The sequence below is a fragment of the Lagopus leucura genome, unplaced genomic scaffold (assembly GCF_019238085.1).
Source record: "Lagopus leucura isolate 7727_CA_CO unplaced genomic scaffold, USGS_WTPT01 Super-Scaffold_100048, whole genome shotgun sequence".
NCBI classification, from domain to species: Eukaryota; Metazoa; Chordata; class Aves; order Galliformes; family Phasianidae; genus Lagopus; species Lagopus leucura.
In genome coordinates this window covers 1,129,885-1,145,402 of record NW_024962294.1, presented here as the reverse complement: position 1 = coordinate 1,145,402, position 15,518 = coordinate 1,129,885, and the positions used below count along the sequence as shown (strand labels likewise).

General features: G+C 46.9%; 1 protein-coding gene across 1 annotated transcript; it reads left to right on the top strand.

Moving 5' to 3' along the window:
- The first annotated feature begins 6,843 nt into the window (after positions 1–6,843).
- On the top strand, positions 6,844–15,518 carry PSMB2 (proteasome 20S subunit beta 2). The gene is made up of 6 exons (XM_042885142.1): positions 6,844–7,007; positions 7,713–7,835; positions 8,475–8,545; positions 12,785–12,947; positions 14,361–14,410; positions 15,287–15,518. The coding sequence occupies exons 1-6, from the start codon at positions 6,917–6,919 to the stop codon at positions 15,392–15,394; spliced, it is 606 nt and encodes a 201-aa protein (XP_042741076.1). The 5' UTR covers positions 6,844–6,916; the 3' UTR covers positions 15,395–15,518.

Below are 15,518 nucleotides of genomic sequence, written 5' to 3'. Positions count from 1 at the left end.
GCCTCGGTGGTCATTTCAGGGGCAGCCCTATGGGGTTTCCCATCAAACCAAGCCAGCCTTGGCTGCATTTCCCATAACCCAACCACACTGCCCTCTCATCCCACCACTGCAGTTCCTTGCGTGCCCACAGCCAAATCCATCCTGCTGCGGCCCCCCCCCCCCCCTCCTGCAGCATCCTCAGAGCAAAATTCATGGAGTCACAAACCATCAAATTAGCCGAGTTGGAAGGGGCCCATAAGGACTATCGAGTCCAATTCGGTTTGTGGGTTTTAAGCAATTTGTGGTCTTTTGAGAACCTGTATAAATGGACACCTCCCCAGGATCCTTGGGCACACATTCGGAAGTCTACGTGCATGGTGATGCTTCAAAGACTCTCCTGTGTCTGATGGGATATCAGGGAATCACGTCTGGTGAGGACAAACCAACATCACTTGAGCCCTCAGGCAGGGAGCAGTGCAGTGCGTGGCCATGGCTGGCTCCCAAAATCCTTTTGGGAAAGGCAGGGCTCCATTGGAAGTCAGCACCCAGCCCTCTCCATGCATCCCATCGCCCTCTGCAGCCCTGCAAGCCAAAGGTGAGCTTCCAAGGAAAGTTGCCTCGCTGAAATAGTTAATGGGAAGCGATTCCATCCCCCAGCTCACCACCCCTTGGAAAAAAAAATCAGAATAATAATTAAAAGATGCCTAGAAACGCTCTTGGAAGAGCATAAATTCTGAAGATGAAAGTAAATGATTAAAATAATTAAATGCTTCAAGTTGACAAGCAGAAGCAGAATCTTGCCAACGGACATTTGTCGGTAATTAGTTAATTAATCCTAACACAAATTATAAGCCATAACAAACCAGTCAGGCTGAACGCAGCCGGCTGTTCAGAATTAAACTTAGAAAAATAGGGAGTGAGGGAAAGAAGAAAGAAAAGTTTCCAGGTCCTTGTGGGCTCTGGGCAGATGCTGCGTCCCTTGGGATGAGTGGCTGGGATGGCGCAGGGTTCATGGCCCCCCACAGCCCCCCAGGGCTTCTGATGGATGGTGGGGAATAGGGGTGTACAGGGCTGTGCTCCCCCAGCAAGAGCATGGAGGATGGGAAGCTGGAGCAGTGTGGGTCAGGACTTGGTTCTTCCACCCTTTATCCATAAGGGCAGAGCAAAGGCTCCTGAGCTCTGCATCCAGCTTTGGTGCTGATGCTGCACTCTGGTTTGGGATTTGTTTGCAATATGAGCTGGGAAGGCGGGGAGGGACAGCAGTGCAGATGTCCTCACACCACGCACACAGCCAGCAGGGACCAAACTGCCGGCAGGGATGCCAAAAGGTTAATGAGCTGCAGGCTGATTTCTCACCTCTGGCCACCTTGGCTCAAGACCAATTTTCAGCCCTAGATTGAGTGAGCCTGAGGACCCACAGCAAGGCACAGTGAATGACAGCTGATGTGCAGGAGTGAGGCTGGGGGGCACGAAGGGGCCGGGCTGAGCCTCTCCCACAGCACAGAAAGGCACCTGAGCAGGGATGGAGCTGGTGCTCCCACAGAAGGGAGCAGCCACGGCACACACGGATCCTCCAACCTGCCAGAAGGTGAACCTACAGAGAGAGCATGCCCTGCACGCGTTACCCATTGACCAGGCAAGGCAAACTTCAAACTGCAGCCATGCCAGCCTCAGCCTCTCTGTCCCCAATCCCCTCCACCACACGTGCAGCAGGCGCCTGCTTGCCCTAACATCCATCCACAGCCCCACTGCAAAGAAACTGCTCTAAGTGTTCTGCATTATGTGAGCTCTGACCTTCAGAGGGGAACAGAAGGAATATTTTCCCCCCGCAGGCTAGAGTTGTCAGTGAAATGTCTGTCTTCCTTAATAATTTCAATCCGGGTGACAGGGGACAGGGCATTTTGCTCTGAACGAACGTACTGTAAAAACTGTCAGATGGAATTTGTCTCAAGAAGCAACATTTCTATCTATTCGGGGTCATAATTGCAGGCAGCTTCTGACCTGTGGAGCAGCACATTTTTCTCAGCTGAAGAAAGGATCCTAAAATAGGTGGTTTGAGCTTCTGCAGAGCTTTGGATGGATGCTAAATGGATTCTAACAAGCAACAGAGATCTCCAGCAGCAGGCTTTCTTCTTTTGCTTTGTGTTTGTTGGGTTAGTTATTTAGCTGCTGTTTTCTTTTTAATCCAGAACAAATCATGCACAGAAGTGATGCAGCAATAAAGAAGGGACACAAACTGCCATTCTTTGAGCTGGAGTAATGGCCTATTTCAGCCCACATCCTGTCCCCTCACTGCCCACCTCTCTGCATTTCCTCCTAACTGACCCTGTCTTTTAATTAACTCAATAAGTAACCAAAAGGGCAATTAACCAAATGAGTATTATGATAATTTGATTATGCTTTACCCACTTATAAAGCAGGGGAAACAGTAAGAAAAGTAATAAGTCAGTGACCAGCAAGAATTCAAGCAGAAGGACAGAACAGGGGGAGGCTTCTCTGGATGCTACTGCCTATAAATCTCTCCCAATACCAAAGAAATCTCTGTTTGTTTTGTTAAACATTCTGATTCCTTGATTTGTGCCTCCTCAGTGGGGGACAAAAGCCCATGGAATAACTTGAAGCAGATTTTCTTCTTACGGTTTAATTTTCCAATTAGCAATGGTTATGAAGAGGATGATGGGATGATGCTGCTGGACCCCGCAGAGCCATTCAGGGATGGGTCACCCCATTCAGGACCGGACGTCTTGTTGGCATTGCCAGCCTGGCTCTGCAGAGCTGAGCTTTTGCAATATCAGCCTGCAAGTGCCAGGACTGTGAGCAGCCACTGTGACAGCGCAACGGGCTGATAAGGAGGCTCCAGGAATAGGAAAAGTGGAGAAAAACCACTGCTGGTGTCCTGGCTGCGAAGCAGTGAGCAGACTGAGCCAGCGGTGAGAGATGGAGACTGCAGGGCCTCAGCTGCTCTCCAAATGCTCTCACCTGCAAGATCAGTCCTGGCAGAGACACACGCCAGTGCTAATCAGCTCTGTTAGTGCAGCGGGCAGCAGGTCGCAATCCATTTTCACCTGCATGCTGCAATCGATGCCCCGCTCTTCCCATCACAGGCAGAGGGCAAACACAGCCTGGAGCAGGGGCTGCAGGTTTGGTAGGAGCCAGGAGGAAGGAAGTTTTGCTCCCCGCAAGCTGGCCTTGGTCCCAAAACTGCTTGGGAACCGCAGGAGGCGAATCATGCAGGGTTTGTCTGAAAGCAGAATCTGCTTACATGTTCATGTTTGGGCCCACAGGAAGATGGCTCAAGGAGATCCGTGGAGCCCAGACAGAGAGATTAATAACAAAGCTCAACGTAATCCTGGCAGGGTTCACTGCGGGGTTGTGGGATCCAGCAGCATGCTTCAGCAGTAGAGAGGAGCTCAGTGAATCAGGGCAGCCCTATTTCCATCCATAGCCCGCCCTGTGATCACCACTAAATCACTTCTTTCTGCACTTCATTTCCTGCACCTGACATAGCAGGGACACGAGGTTCCCTTTCTTCTCTGGCAAGCTCTGAGCTCAAAGCAGGAAACCTAATCTAGGTGGCACAGCAATTGCAGCATCGTTTACTAATGCTGTATTGAGACAGATGACAGCAAAGGGTAACAACCAGTGCAAAAAAAAACCCCACCAAACAATCTGAGAATGCAAAAACCCTTTCTGTGCTGCAGTCACACGTCACATCACAGCCCAAAGCTGGAAGAAACAGGGATACCAGCAGCCAGGCAAATAGCAGTGGTCTGGGAGCTCAGAGAGCAGTGTGTGCTCCTGGCCGAGTGACCGTAGATTATCACAACTCTGCACCCTGGGCACATGCAGACCAAGGACAGACCCTGCAGGGAAGCTCAGGAAAGCACTCCACTGTTGGCAAATGTCAGGAGCATGCCGAGTTTGCCAAGCATCACAATGAGAACCAGACACCGTTAAGAGCAATTGCAGGCAGGGTAGCAGACGCCGGCAGGGCAGAGCATGAAGCCCGATCAGGTAGAAGTGAGCTTGTTGTGCAGAGGTAGGAATAACAACAGCATCATCTCATGGACAGTGTGCAGAGGGGTAAAAAAACAGGTGTGGGAAAGAAAATGAGCTGCTGAAAAGTTTGCAGAGCTGACTTACACAGGCACTGCCTTTTTCCAGCTGTTGATGCAATGACTTGCTTGCATTTTCTGCCCAGCTCCAGGCTCTCTGCTGGAGCAATCAGCACCTGGTAAAAAGACTGATTTCCTCTGTGCATATCACCTCACATTAGGGAGCACTGGTCAGCCGTGTCACTGCAGGAGATGAGCAGTGGCTGCCCAGCCCACAGCTGCTGTCAGCTGCAGCACTCAGCGCCACAGCACAGCGTGTGCACAGCCAGCGTGGGCTGGGCTGAGGACTTTGGTAATACCTTCATTGCTTTATAGGCTTTCCCATATGGCTAACTTCTTCGTGTAGAAATCATGACAGCTGTTCATCCTTACCAGCTTTTCTATCTACCTTCCGGCCATCCCATTTGTCCTGGTCTTAGCTAGCCTGTCCCTCTTGACTTCTCACAACATGCATCTCTGCACTGGTTTGCTGGTATGGCAAGTTACACGAGGGACTCAGGCTGCTTCCTCTTTGCTGGGCGATCCTTCTCACCAAGGACATGGAGCACACACACATACAAATACACTACAATTAAAAAGGCAGAAGCAGATTCAATTTTAAGATCTACTACAGGTTGGAGAAATTCCTTTTAATAGCGGAAAATATTCCCCAAATTCTGCTAGCAGAGATGTCTTGCTTCCCTCCTTACACCCACGTCATGATGTCAGGAGTGCCTTCACCCTGGGAAGAGAGGTAGGTGTGTACTGTACGTATGCATGCTTCCTAACCAGGGAAATTCAATCTGTTCAATAACAATGTTAACATTTAATTGCACCCTAGGGCCCAATGAAAATCAACAAGAAAAGGTAACTGTTGATTTTTCGTTAACCTTCTCTTAAAGAGGTCTCAGAAAATCACTGTTAACAGGCTGGCTGTGGGCACACACGCAGTAACATCTATAGGGGAAAATGTGTTTAAAACTATAGGTTGGATCCACACAGAAAATACTTAAGCACTGGCAAAGAGCTCGGCCATTGTTAGGTAAAAGAAAACATCCTGTTTTGATTTACGCACGCAGCACTCAGTTTAACAAGTGTAGCTACAGGCAATTGGAAAACAGTCAAAATGGTGAATTTGCTGCTTACACTCATTTATACTGTTTCCTGAAGACGGTTTGCTGTTGCTTCTTGGCATGTTTAGTACTTTTTAAACCACACAAAGGTTATGCCCAGTTCTCATAATTACACAGTGACTTTCTTGGTATAGGTACAGTTGGGCATTTGCCATGTGCTGTAGCATCCAGAATTTTATGTCCTGGGGCTGCTTCCTTTACAGCAACCGTGGGATTTTAATGCTTCGGTGGCCCCTTTCATTGGCGTGGGGCTGGGTCTTTGTGGAGCTGCACTTAGCTCACATGTTTGACGGGCTCAGGCAGTGTTTAATCAATAAAGCATATGCTAGTGCTCGGCAGGATGGTGCCTGCAGTCAGACAACATCCAGGCAATTAGGGTATTTGTTTTGTTCCTCGTTATCAATTACCTACTTTACAGCCACACCTGGAAGCTTCTGGGTGCTTGGTGGCCACCTAACACAAAGCACTGAGAAACTAAAATAGAGTGGGAGTGGGGAAAAAGAAGGGAATAGTGAGGAGAGCATCTGCTGCTCAGCAGCTGTCAGAACCCACGTTCAGCCAAGGGACGAAACAGGGACATTTCATCCAAAGTCCCAGAGCAGAGATCACAAAGCTCTGAATCTACCATCGGATCAGGAAATCAGCAGGCACATCTGCAGCTTGGGAGTTTTCCCCCAGTGTTTGGCATGCACAGATCAGCAAGGAAAAAATTCCTGCATTAGCCCAGTAGGTGACTCAAGCCAGGGCTTGTCTCTGTGCTGCGGGGGTTTTGTGTGGGATGGGGCTGGCAGGGAGAGCCTGAACTCGCTCATGGCTACCGGCTGCACAGCATGCACTGCAGGAGCAGCAGGGAGCCGAGGCCAGGGCCCAGGCTTGGCACTGCCAGCCACTACTGACACAGAAAGATGGGCAGTGAATAAATCCCTGCGCTGCTGCTGGAGGGCCTTCACCGCCTCTCTTCACAGTTCAGCTCCCTTTGAATGCGCAGATCGGAGGCTGCGGCAGCGCCAGGGTTTCATTTTCAATGCATTTTGTGCCCAAGAACAGCTGCCTCGCAGGGCAGGGTTTGGAGCAGCTTCCTTTCCTCTTGGACCTCCACAGAGTTTCAGTTCCAAGCAGTGCCCTCTGCTCCAAGGCGTGCAAGCCAAGCCAGCTTGGTTTTTATCCCACAAAGCACACGCAGCAGAAGCTGCCCTATTACAACTCAATTTTCCACCTTTCTTTGAGACTGTGCTTTGCAAGCATGCTTTTTAATAACGAACAAGATACATTTTGGCTGGGAGCAGCAGCAACCACCCCAACTCACGTGCACAAAGGCCCAGATTTGCCTGAAGCCTCCACCACCCCCACGGCACAGGGCAACCAAACTGCGGAACGCAGAGAACAGACCATACCCTGCAAAGAACCCCTTAGACAGAGCAACCCAAGTAACCCCTCTGCGCACCCAGCGCTGCTCCCTGCTCATCAAGATTAGTTAGCAGAGATAATTAGGGCAGAGGCCATAAAAGCACATCAGCACCCACCCCACCCCGCCTCCCCTCAGGCGCCAACGGACGCGCGGCGCAACGCGCGCGCCCCCACGTGACTCCCGCACCGTGCTCTCGCGAGACCTGACGTCATCACACCGCGCCGGCGCATGCGCGGTGGTGGCGTTTCGGAGGCGGCGGCGCATCGCTGTGTCACGGCTCAGGGCGGCGGAGCGCGGCCGCCATGGAGTACCTGATCGGGATCCAGGGCCCCGACTACGTCCTGGTGGCTGCCGACACCGTGGCGGCTTCTAGCATCATCCAGATGAAGCACGGTGAGGGCCGAGCGGAGCTGCCGCTGTTCTGGGTTGCCGCTCGCTGGACCCGGCCTCGTTCCCCTGTGCTGCCGGGGGCTCCCAGCCCCGCGATGTGCGGCACCGCGCGGGGAAACGCTGTGAGGGTCTTTAATTCGGGTCTGGTTCCTATGAGGGGCTGCCGGCTCGGAGCTCTGGTCTCGCAGGGCTGCGTGCTCTGTGTGAAGCCGGCACTCCGAGCTGCCGTGCCTGCTGGTGGTTTTGTTAGCTGAAGGCTTGAGGTAACGTCGCCTGTTGGCCCAGGCTTTGCGGTAGGGCTGCGTTGGGTGTTCCAGAGGAATAATGAGGGCAGGAGGAAGGGCTTGATTGGAGCTGTATCCCTGCTAAAGGCTATTTCGTGGGGAAAAGGGGGTATTGGAAGTAAGAGCAACTCGAGTTATGTGAGTGACTGTGGTATCTTTTTAGTTTCCTGATGTGGGAAAACACCTGGGGAGTTTCCAAGCCTTTGGAGTTCTCAAAAATGGCTTTTTCTGCCTGTTGTTGTAGTAACATGGGCTAGGAGTATGTGCACAAGGTGTAGCAGCCTTAATCCAAGCCCTGTTCTAGAACGCTACCAAAAAGCTGTAAGTTTTGGTAAATTTTCTATGGAATCTTCAGTTTTACAGCTGGTGGTGCTTTTGCTTAAAACTGTATTTCACTTCAGATCTCTTTGTTTCCTCTGCCTAGACCACGATAAAATGTTTAAGATGAGTGAAAAGATCTTGCTGCTGTGTGTTGGCGAGGCTGGAGACACCGTGCAGTTTGCAGAATACATCCAGAAAAACGTTCAGCTCTACAAAATGCGAAATGGTGAGTGAGAGAGATTACTTATCTATAGCCCTACTAAGCTGTTTTTAACACCAGTGACAGTGTTTGAGGAAGATATCCATTGCGTGCCAGCTGTTAGCAGCTTTCCTGATGTATGTGGCTGAGAAATTCCAGCTATGTGCTCGTAGTATTTGACTTTTTCAAGCTGTGTGTTTGAATGCTCTGTACACCTATGAGCTACCTGGACTTTAAGGGCTCTTTGCACGATTATCTCTGTAACTGTAGCTTTCAGAATAAAATGGGGTTAGGCAGATTAAATAATGTATTACTTCGATATTAAAGGGTTAACTTATTATCTCCAAAATCAGTGGTTTAGGCTGGATTTTAGGAGGAAGTTTTTCACTCAGGGTGGTGAGGCACTGGAACAGGTTGCCCAAGGAGGCTGTGGATGCCCCATCCCTGCAGGCATTCAAAGCCAGGCTGGATGTGGCTCTGGGCAGCCTGGGCTGCTGGTTGGTGACCTGCACACAGCAGGGGGTTGGGACTGGATGAGCGCTGTGCTCCTTTGCAACTCAGGCCATTCTATGAAATTATCTCTATGTTGTTACCTATGAAATACTATGGGAAATCATAGATTTAAATGTGTATGATTTTTTAATCCAATATGCATTTCTGCTACAGGTTACGAATTGTCTCCTACTGCAGCTGCAAACTTCACACGACGAAATCTGGCTGATTACCTTCGCAGTCGAGTGAGTAATAAGCAAAAGATTTTGGCCAAAACTTTTTGGGTCTGATGTAGAGGTGTTGGCTTCTGTATCTGTGTGTGAATTCACTTGGAAAAGTCATTTCTTCTGAAAAATAAATATTGATTTGCACATTCAGAGAAGTTATCGGGTGTTGATAACTGATACAACTGTGGTCTTAAAACTTCATCTTTGGGCCCAATGAACATTTTGTTCCAAATGTAAGCGCAGCTCAGTGAATTAAGCCTCTTTAGCATCTAGATAAGGTTGTTAGTTTTCATGCAAATGCACTGAATCCGTTTAATCTTCTTGGAAAATGATTTAATAGAGCAAAGCTGTTTGATGTGCTTAGCAAAACAAGTCCCTTTTGTAAACAGCAGCACGAGGCTTTCAGGAAACATGAAATCCAAGTCGAAGCTTTATGTTTTTTCTCAAGTTACTGAGCTGTAATTACTGATTTTTCTCATGGTAATCTTTTTTTTTTTTTTTCAAAGTGTTGCTAATAAATGCATCCTGTCAGTGATTCTCCAGCTGTGACGCTGGGATGCCCTTTGAAGCACAGTGAAGTCAGAACTTCTCTTTGCCTTTCATCTTGTTTGGCTGTATGCAAGTCAGTGTCCTTGGATCTGTGCTTCCCAAATTTGATAAACGGGCGTAACGCGTGTTGCAATAAATCTGTTATTTCCCCAGGAGAAAAGGCTTAATTCTTCTTGTAAAATGTTCTAATGTTTTCAGGAGGGGCAAACAGACTTCTAAAGATCCAAGGTTAGGAATTACTTGGTTAGCATTCTTCCCAGCGTGTCGCGTAAAACAAAACAAGAGCAAAGAGGATATTGAAAATGAAGTTGAACAGATCTGTCAGGGATTGGACATGGGTAAATGAGGTTGGTGCTTATTCCAGCAGTTTACTTCACAGGCTTGAAATCATATTTTACATGGGCACATACAGGCCCTGTCAGCATCAGCTTTATTCTGAGCATTAGGCTTGTGTGCAGTGAGGCACAGAGCTGTGCACTGAACTCATCTGTAGGAGCAACCTGATGGCAGCCTTCTCTTTTCTGTTGTGGAGGGCAGCTGAAGGTATCAAATTTTGAAGTTAATCAAGCTTGTAGTGGAATAACTCCTTGCAGGGTCCTTGTGTTCCACAGGTGAGGCAATGCTGAGTGTCCTGCCTGGGTGCAGAAGCAACCATTTTGTAATAGGATTTAAACACCACTAACAAGAGTAATTTAGCAGAGGTTTTGGCATCCTTAGCTGGCAGCATGTGGCACGATGTGGCTCTGTCTTCTGTGCCACGTCCCTTGGGGCCTGATCCCTCCCCGTGCCTCTCCTGCTTCCTGAGCCCCTGCTTGTCTTCCAGCTCACCTGCTCCAGATGGGCAGCACAGTGGGGAGGACACTGGCAAAGGCAGATGTGTTTATTTACTGGAGACAAAACGCTGTGCTGTTGCAGATGGCGGTGCCCCAGAGCAAGCAGTGCACTCTGACACTGTCACACTACAGTGATCTCTGTTCTGAGAACTCTTTTTCTTTAAGCACAGCACGTCGTGTCTTCGTGTGCATTTAGAATTTGGTTATACAAACCTTGCCATCAGAACTTTTTGTCCTATTTTTGTGCCTCTTTTTAATTGATGCGATACAAGGATTAACACCAGCTCTGTGCATCTGTTCAAATTGCATGTAGGATTCCTGGAAGCTCCTATGTGAATTATGTGGATGATTAAAATGTTCTTGGTTCTTCTCTATGCTGTGTAGTTTGATTTCGTTCATATTGGCAGATGAGCCAGTACTAATATGAATCTCTGGCTTTTTGTTACCTTGCAATGCACATTCTTTTTAATAGTACTGTTTCACAGTTTAAAATCTGCTCCACACTATTGAGGGAGGTTGTGTTTCCCCTGCTTTTCTCCACACCTTATTAATAAATATTCTCTGGAATAAATGTCTGCTGTCAGGCAGTGCTTTCACTTGTGAGCTTTACTTTCTGAGTAGAAACAGAAGCATGAAAAACGGAAGGGGAAAACAAATAGTGTTAACCAGCTGGTACAGTAAATCTGTGCAGTGTTACATTTATGTTGATAAATATTGAAACCATTCTAATTAGAGTGTGGTTGCTGCTTTAGCAAAGCTCTGAAGCTTTAGCAAAGCATGCAGACATGAAGCTGTTGCTGGAGTAGAAATAGGCTGTCTTTTGAAGGAAATGGCTTCTGTTCACACAGCCAGTGATGCACAGAGTCTTGTAATAAGGACCTTACAGGGGTAGTACAACATTTCTCACAGTACTTTCCTAGTGCTGAGGATATTGCTGTAGGTGGCAGGCAGTGTGTCAGATCTGTGGGGTTCTTGCAAGTCATATTCAGCCTTCATGCAGGGCTTTAGGCTCTGAAGTAGTGTCTGCAGGGAGCTGCTTGTTTCTCGTTTGTGAGTGAGGCAAATCCAGATGCTGCATTGGAGCCTGCTGGCTTTTAAGTAGGTGAGTGGTGCTGCAGTTCCCCTTCCACTGTGCCTCCACACTGGCATTTGATGCAGCAGGTGAATCAGTGTTATATGTTAGACCTACTATTGAGTGTGCGTGATGGTGGGGAGCAGGAAAAATTCCCTCTGCCCCTGAAACCCTTTTGAAGTTCAACTTCTCATCGGGTTGTGATGCTGTGTTTAATTGTAGGTGACAGGCTCTGGCCTGAGTCCAAGGGAAGGCTGTCAGTTCCCCTCTCCTTGTCCACGCTCGGCAGGATGCTTCCTCGCTCCCACCTTTCTCCCTCCCCCTTGCTGTGACTTTGGCTTCCGCCAGATGTCACACGGCTGCCTGTCGCAGCCCAGCCTCCTGAGCCTGTTGGCTGGCTGTATTTCTCACAGCTGTTCTCTTCAGCTGTAAGTTCTGAAGAATTTCACACGTGCCTTAATTGCTGTGGTTATTTTAAATCAAACAGCATAAAGTGCAAAGCTGCTTGTGGCGAGAAATAAAGGCAAATCTGGGGGAGCTGCGTTTATCCTGGAGCAGCAGCAACGCTGTGTTTGGTCACCATTCAGCCACTGCAGTCCTCTGAAGACTGTGGAGTCCTCAGGACTCGAGGACTGAAGTCCTCAGTGGGCATGGGATTAGTTTGAAATGGAGCCTTGGAAAGGAGCAGTGACCACTTGGTACAATTAAGTTCCACGTAGGGGATTCTGAGTGTTTGCATCTTAGTGCACTGTGAGCATAAGTGTCACTGTTGGAGGGTGTGAACTGAGTCCTGTGTAAACTCAGCAGAAAGGCTTGTATGAGAATATTTTCACTTATGGAAGTAAACATTGGAATGCATGATCTATTTATTAGAGTAATAGGATAGCATGGGTAACAATTAATTTGCTTTAAAGAAGTTATCTCAGCCCTTTAGCAGGAGAGCATACAACTGAAAAATAGCTTACAGATTGGAGTCTAAGGCCATTTGTTTGTTGCTGAGTGTCTCACATATGCCAGTGTTGGTAATTCCAAGTCACACAGTGATTTGAGTGATCTTGTGTCACGGCTTTCAAGTATCAGCTTGTGTGATGTTGGAGAGCAAATAAAATACAGCCTAATTAGATGAGTACAGCTGCATAGTTACTGGTTACAGATACTCTGAAATGCTTTAAGATTAATGTACAGCGTGGTGATGTGGTGTTGCAGCATCTTAGTTGATTTTAAATGGTAACAAACCAGTTCCTTAGAGCTTCGTGTGATCAATTTAGCAAAATAGTGAAGATTAAGTTTGGTACACGCAATAAAAAATTAATTGCCAATTAAGGCTGTGCAGCACTGTGCATATCTGTTCACGCTGCACCGTTTGTAAGCTCCCATGTGTGCTAAAATGGTCTCTGGTTAACAGTGGTGTGACTGAGGAAAGAGCATATGAAATTAACAGAAGTTCTTACAGACTGCAGAATGCTCACATTGTGCCCCCCTGTTGATGGTAAAAATCATCAACTTTTATGTTGAAGTCAAAGAATTCGTTGTGAAAACGTGATCAAAGTTTTCATTTTGTTTGAATGCGCCATGAAATCTTCAAGAAAAAAAGGGCAGAGTTGTACTTTTTTCTTTTGATTCTGCATGCTGTAACACCAGGAGACTTGATCCTTTCTGATGCTGAAGTCCAGCATCTCCTGCAAAGAGCGTGGATGTCAGCTGCTGGTCACTGTGTCATAAAGAATTGCAAAACCAGCTGTGTTACTGTTCTGTGTGATGGTTAAGATCCAAAACCTTGTGTGTGGCTGTTTCTGTTTGCAGACCCCTTACCATGTCAACCTTCTCCTGGCTGGCTATGATGACCATGAGGGTCCTGCCCTTTATTACATGGATTACCTTGCAGCTCTGGCTAAAGCTCCTTTTGCAGCACATGGATACGGTGCATTCCTCACCCTCAGCATCCTGGACCGCTATTACAAGCCAGGTAAGTGGAGCCTGCAGAGAGACAAATTCTCCTATTGTTGATGAATAACTTAAAGGCTTAAAGAGTGAGCTTGGCGTGTACAGAGCCAGGTGGTCTGTCACAACTGCTGTGCTGCTGCAGGTTTAAACTTGACTGTTAGCCTAAATGTGGCTTTGAAGGTTGCCTCCTGCTTCTGAAGGGGTCAAGTGAAACCAGACTGTCCTTTCTATTTTCCTATTTGAAACATAATGGTCTGCAAGCAAAAGAAGTTCCAGTTTCACATAGGACATGACTGGACTTCTCTAGACAGTTTACTGTTAATAGTTTTTAATAAATAGCATTTTGTTTTCCGCTTGCTTGTTGCTGTGACATGGCTATTCCAGAGTATCGAACTCCAGAGTGCAACCCCCTGTCTTTTTGCTCCGTGTTTTGGATTGGTTTCATTTGTGGTGTATCAAAAATACAGGGGTGAAAAGACATTCCTTCCTAGCAAGGTTATCTCAGAGCTCTGAGGTGCTGAAGGTCAGCTGGCACAGTCGTTAATTATAATTGTGTATGCTTGTAGCTGTCTAAAGTCCTAATTTGAGATCTGTGCTCCATCCCTGTTCTTCAGATGAGATGTGCAAAGCTGGAACTGTAATTAATGACATCTTTGACTTCAGCCACAAAACTGCTTTGCTCCTTATTGTGTGCAAAGCTGAGCTTGTTCTCACAGTGAATTTGTTCACTTAGCAATCCTTCCATCTATCTACTGCAAGAAAAGCAGCTGTAGGATGGCAATTTCATTTTAATGGGAGCTCTTTTAACTGAACAGTGAATGCGAGTCAGGAACAAAAGCTTTAGAAATAAGATCCACGGAGCTTAGCTGCTTTCTAGCCACGACCTTTACAAATGATGGTACCACATTTTCATCCCTCCTTGTGAAAAGAGGAAAAACAGCAAACGACAATGGGCTGTCATGGCTTGCCATCCCTATCCAGTGCTGGATTTCATCCCAGTGTGTGAGAATAGCAGGGGCATCACACACGTGCCTTTCCCATTATTAAAACTAATACCCAGCAGGGAACACAGCACTAAAACTGGTCTCCGCCTACTGTCACTGACTTGCAGCCGGCTGTGGACAGATGGAGCTGATTTAAAACTGTAATAAACTTGAGGGGAGAGGGGAGGCTGGACTCCTCCAAAGCCTGCTCCCTGGCCATGGGAGGCAAAATTCCGTCATGCTTCCCATTCAGTGGAACAAATCGATTCTCAATGGCTTGTTGCAGTGTGAGTGCTTCAGCTCAGGGCGTCCTCAGTACATCTGGAAAGTGTTTTCTGTGAGCTGGGAAGTGGAGCTTTTGGTGCTCAGCTGAAAAGTTGTTTAAATTTAATAAAGTTTCTGTTGAGAGAGATGGCCTCTAATTAAATCAATCTGGGGATGTTTTCTTTCAGGTATCACACGTGAGGAAGCTGTGGAGCTCCTAAAGAAATGTCTGGAGGAGGTGAGTTGCCAAACCTGGGTCCTTGTGATCCTGAGAAAGGAATGTTTGTTTGCATTCATTTGCTGATATTTTCCTGTTCCTCTTGTCGCATATTTTGCTCTCTTTGCCAGAAGGGATAATAAAAGCACGTCGACCAGATGTGGAATAGCTACTGAGGAAAAGGATTTGTGGGTGCTTGCGCTGTCTTAGCATGGTTCATGTCCTCCAGAACATAAACTTTAAGCTTAATTGCTTTTCTTTACTTCTACTTCTTTCATGCTTAGCATAATATTGATACAGACAGTCTTTGACTTTCTTTTATGTTGCTTCTGAATGTAATGCAAGCATCCCTCTGTTACTTGTGTTACACATAACGAGAAGATACTTCTCTTGCAGCTTGTGAAGTGATATCTAAGTCTAATTGGGGTGAAGATTTGACCTGAAAGTTCATAATCTATTTTAATGTAAACGTATCATTTTGGACTCCAAGGCTTTTACTGAAGGAGAGTATTCTCTGTCTTTGGGATTGAATTTAATATCATTGGGAAGAAACAACTAGGGAAACATTAAGAAGACTTGTTCTAACAAGGTTCTGATTAAATTCTTTTTGATGCCTGCACTGTGTCCTGAGTTACAGCCTGCTGTCTTCCTCCTTAAATGTCTTCCACGCTAACAGGCTTTTGTGCTTTGAATCTCTGCTCTAACATGGATAATATTATAACAAAATTGTACTAAACGTTTCCTGAGCTGTGAAAGTCACCCTAGTTCTAGTGACATTAAATATCAGCAACAAGAACAGGATGGAAATTGTGATGAGCAACAGCATATCCCTTAAGTCATGCTATCCTCTTTTGTTTAAGCTCTGGATTAATCTTACCTCCTTTGTCTTTTAAACAGCTTCAGAAACGCTTCGTCTTAAATCTGACTTCTTTCAATGCCCGATTCATTGACAAGGATGGCATCCATGAAGTGGACAATGTACCCCTTCTAAAAGCGTTGTCTTAACCCTTGAGATCTTCCTTCAGCAGTCTTTTTGTTCAGTTTTTGGTTTTTTAATATTCATTTGAAGCACCCAAGGCGTGTACTGTGCTGGGAGATTGAATAAAGGTTGACATTTATGCCAGTTCCA

Bases quoted from the DNA above. Each gene is read 5' to 3' on its own strand.
- PSMB2 (XM_042885142.1), top strand. From the start codon at position 6,917: ATGGAGTACCTGATCGGGATCCAGGGCCCCGACTACGTCCTGGTGGCT. The intron at 7,008-7,712 runs GTGAGGGCCGAG...TCCTCTGCCTAG, and splicing joins CATCATCCAGATGAAGCACG to ACCACGATAAAATGTTTAAG. The intron at 7,836-8,474 runs GTGAGTGAGAGA...TTTCTGCTACAG, and splicing joins GCTCTACAAAATGCGAAATG to GTTACGAATTGTCTCCTACT.